The sequence below is a fragment of the Terrapene carolina genome, unplaced genomic scaffold (assembly GCF_002925995.2).
Source record: "Terrapene carolina triunguis isolate 2854851 unplaced genomic scaffold, T_m_triunguis-2.0 Scaffold833, whole genome shotgun sequence".
In the NCBI taxonomy this organism is placed as follows: Eukaryota; Metazoa; Chordata; order Testudines; family Emydidae; genus Terrapene; species Terrapene triunguis.
Window position 1 is genome coordinate 3,591,559 of NW_020665184.1, and position 4,208 is coordinate 3,595,766.

General features: G+C 59.1%; 1 protein-coding gene across 1 annotated transcript in view; it reads left to right on the top strand.

Annotated features, from left to right (window-relative positions):
- OLFM2 (olfactomedin 2) overlaps positions 1-3,296 on the top strand; it is a 60,001-nt gene extending 56,705 nt beyond the window's left edge. The window contains exon 7 of the mRNA XM_029913707.1: positions 2,435-3,296. Within this exon, the coding sequence (XP_029769567.1) occupies positions 2,435-3,112 (678 nt within the window). The 3' untranslated portion in view covers positions 3,113-3,296. The remainder of the gene's footprint in view (positions 1-2,434) is intronic.
- The last annotated feature ends 912 nt before the right edge of the window (positions 3,297-4,208 follow it).

Here is a 4,208-nt window from a genome sequence, read left to right on the forward strand (position 1 = left end):
ATCGAGGGAGGGAGGGAGGGAGGGAAGCCGGGACTCCTGGGCTCCAGCCCTGACTTGAGGAGAGGGGTCTGGGTTTAGAGCAGGGAACTCTTGGATTCTTTCCCAGCACTTGGGCAAGTCGCTTTTCTCTGGGCCTCAGGACAAGCATCATTCCCTTGTCTCCTTTTCCTGTTCAGACCGGCGGGGCTGTCTCTCGCTCTGCGTCGGCAGGGCCCGATGCTGGCGATACTACAGGGGTGACCCCAAGAATTGCTTAGTGGGTGTGTCGTCGCACAGCAGTGCTGTCCCAGCACCCACCCGAAGCAGAGCGAAAGCACACCCGGCGTGGCTGGTAACCAATGGAGACGTAGCCGGGGCTGCTGGCCATTTGAATTCATGAAGGGAGAGAGGCCTCCAGGAGGCCAGAGTTCAGGCCACTGTAGCTCTGGATCTGCATGGGAGCGTGGCCGGTGCTGGCAGCTCGAGCTGCCTGGCTCATTAGCAAGGGCTCAGGATGGATGGGAGAGCTGCGTGTCACTGCAAATGGCACGTTTTAATGTATGGCTCGGGGGAGTGGCAGGGGCTGATGGATGGCCGCTGGGAGAAATTGGATTTCTAACATGCGGCAGAGTAATCGGCCTTTTATTGATTGTGGGGTTTGCGTTTTCAAACCAGATGGGCAGAGGCCTGGGGGAGTCTCAAAGGACCAAACCAGCCCGAAAGCCCCAGTGACTCTCCCCAGCATCCAGTGGGGATTGGGCGTCCTTTGTGCCTGGACTCCGGGCTCAGCCCGGCGCTGGCGCTCGGGGAGCAGGGCTGGCTGGGCCAGCTGGGGGTCAGTGGCATTTCCAGCCACAATGTAGAACTGTGCTAAGATTGGGGGCGCGAGCACACGGAGCTCCGTTCTCTGCTGCCCTGGGCCTCGTGTCCCCAGTCAGTACCCTGCTGTGGGGGCCACTCGCTTTCACTGGCATACATGGCTGTGCAAGGGGCCGGGCGGTGGGTCGGGCCCCTGGGGCCCGATCCTCAGCTGGCACAAATGGGCGTAGCCTTCGTAAAGTCCCCGGGGCTGCCGTGTGTTACACCCCTTCCTCCCCTATTCCCTGGGGCCTGAAACAGGCATGGAATAACGTCCAAGGGCAGCAAGCCAGCCAGCACCAAGCCCTGCCCCCCGCAGACCAGCCTGAGGGGACTCGTCTGCTCCCCAGTCCTCGTTGGATTTCTCTCTCCCTATTGCTGGGAGATCCCCGAACGCTGCGGCAGCGACGCACCCAGCAGAGCGTCCTGTTTGCAGCGGCGTGGGGCAGGGCCACGTCTCTCTGCCGAGGAGCGGCAAGCGCTGGGACTGGCCCAAGGGCTGCAGGGCGCGTGCCGGGCCCGGTGCCCAGGGGCAGAGAACTCCTTCCCCTCACTGCTCATGCTGGGGCCAAGCAGCCAGGGCAGGGATGGCTTATTCAGCCTCCCCTCATCCAGGCAGGGCGGGACTCTTCTGTCAAGTCCCTTCGCCCGGGCTCTGCACGTCTCCTGTTAGTGACACTCGTCCCGCCGAGATCAGGGGCTGCCGGCCGCGTCGAGCCTGGCCTGGGCGAGGTGCTAGCACAGGGTGCTCAGCGCTTCTTGTGAAAGCGACGGAGACCTTCAGCTTCCATTAAAAAACAGCCCTGGGGGTTACCGAATGGACCCCGGAGACCTCGAGACCCAGGCAGCGGAAAAGAACCCGAAGGGTTTGTGTTAAAAGCAATCGCCTGGTTTCGGGGCCAGACTCGGGCGTGTTCACAGACCCGTGGCTGCCTGTCACGTGGGTTGCACGGGTGGAGATGACGGCAGTAAGCCCTGCTGAGGAGCCGGGGTCCCTTCGCTCGGCCAGAAGCTGGAGCTGGCGTCTCTGCCCGTCTCTCCTCCTGTTTCCACCCGAGGTTTAATGCGTGGAGCTGCCGTTCAGCAGGCAGGGCCCTTGCCAATAGACTTTACTGCGGGTCTGCGCGGGGCCCAGCGTTGCGGGGCTCAGGGGGGCGCTCGCGCCCGCTCCCCTTTCATTCTTCTCTAAACATTTAAGCCAGTGTGACAGGCCGGGGGGCTGCCGGCTGGGTTAGCCCCGGCTTGGCTGGCCCCAAAGGCTCCTGCCTGGACTCAGCCTGGGCTGCAGCTCCAGGAATTCATGAAACCTCCAAGTCCTGCTCTGGCGTGGGGAGCTGCCCGGGCAGGCAGGGCTGGGGGCCCGGGGAGTCATTGCTCCGTGCGGGGAGGGAGCGGCGTGGGGGAGGCGGCCGTGCTGATGCCGCTGCAGCGCAGGGGCTGGGGGGGGCCCAGGCCTTGTGCTGGGTTGCACACGGGGTGAGGGGCCCAGGCTGCACACGGGGTTGGGGGCCGGGGGGGTCTGGGCCCCACACAGGGGTGAATTTCCCCTGGGATCCGCTGCCCCCCTCTAACCATGCGGCTGGTCTCTCCCGCCCAGGTCTGGTACATGGACGGTTACTACAAGGGGCGCCGGGTGCTGGAGTTCCGGACCCTGAACGACTTCATCACGGGCCAGAACTTCGTGCAGCACCTGCTGCCGCACCCCTGGGCCGGGACGGGCCACGTGGTCTTCAACGGCTCCCTCTACTACAACAAGTACCAGAGCAACATCGTGGTGAAGTACCACTTCCGCTCGCGGAGCGTGCTGGTGCAGCGCAGCCTGAACAGCGCCGGCTACAACAACACCTTCCCCTACTCCTGGGGGGGCTTCTCCGACATCGACTTCATGGTGGATGAGAACGGGCTGTGGGCGGTCTACACCACCAACCAGAACGCCGGCAACATCGTGGTGAGCAAGGTGGACCCGCAGACGCTGGAGATCCTGCGCAGCTGGGACACCGGCTACCCCAAGCGCAGCGCCGGCGAGTCCTTCATGATCTGCGGCACCCTCTACGTCACAAACTCCCACCTCGCCGGGGCCAAGATCTATTTTGCCTACTACACAAACACTTCTAGCTACGAGTACACGGACATCCCATTCCACAACCAGTACTCCCACATCTCCATGCTGGACTACAACCCGCGGGAGAGGGTGCTGTACACGTGGAACAATGGCCACCAGGTCGTGTACAACGTCACGCTCTTCCATGTCATAAAGACTTCGGGCGAGTTGTGAAACCGCTGCCAGACTCGGTTCTTCGCTCTTTCTTTTTTTACACTTCGGGATCGACTGTTCTTTTCATGAAGCAAAGCCCAGAGGTTCTTCTTTGTGTTTTTTTTCTTTCTTCCTGTGGTTGACATGACGCATGGATCTCGTCTGCTTTCGTTGGAGCCAAGGCCAATTATTTTATTTTATTTTATTTTATTTTATATTTGGTGGCAAATAAAAATGATCTCTTTGACATTTGATGGAGCTTGTGCCTTTTCTTTCCGGTTGTGGCCATGCCTCTCTGCTTCTGTGCCGGGGACGCGGGATTCTAATTCCCGTGGGGAATTCACCCCTGTAAATATAGAAGTACGGGAGAGTTGCACACAAACATTAAAAAGTGCACTATACACCAAGTGTATATAACCAGAGGGGTGAGAAATGTAAAAATTCGACAGCCAAAGTTAAATATTGAAATAATAGCAGCCGTTAAGCTGAGCACCGAAGCGCAGACGTACCCAGCTAGAATAATGGTAAATGTAAAAATGAGAGAGATCAAATGTATACAACTCAAATGATAAATGTTAAAAATGATACATGCAAGTAAAATACTGGCAAGCGTTAGAAAGGATCGATTTTAAAATGCTCTATGGGTAAACTACTGGTCACAGACATAAAAATACGATAACAGAACTAGCACCTTGTTGTTATTGAGTTATTCCCATGTCACCCAGAGTCCTCGCTGGTGGCTGCGTTGGGCTGGCTGCGCCACGGATTGTAACATTTCTGTTCTCTTGTAGTAGTTCTGCGCAGAGGGACCAGCACAGCGGGGTCTGGCCCGTGACTGGGGCTTCCAGGCACTACTGTAATACACCCAAGACATGCCGTACGGCGTCTACACAATGGGGTCTTGCTCCAGGACTGGGGCTCCTTGGTGGTACCCTTCTACAGCTAATAACGTGCATGGGGCGTACGTGGCGTCTGGGCCTCTGGCTGCCCCCCGTACACGGGGTGTTTCTCCTCCTCAGCAGCGCCCAGCCTGACAGGGGCCTGATCTCAGTCTGTGTGTCTGGGCAGCACCCGGCGCGACGGGGCCCCGATCCCGGTCTGTGTGTCTGGGCAGCGC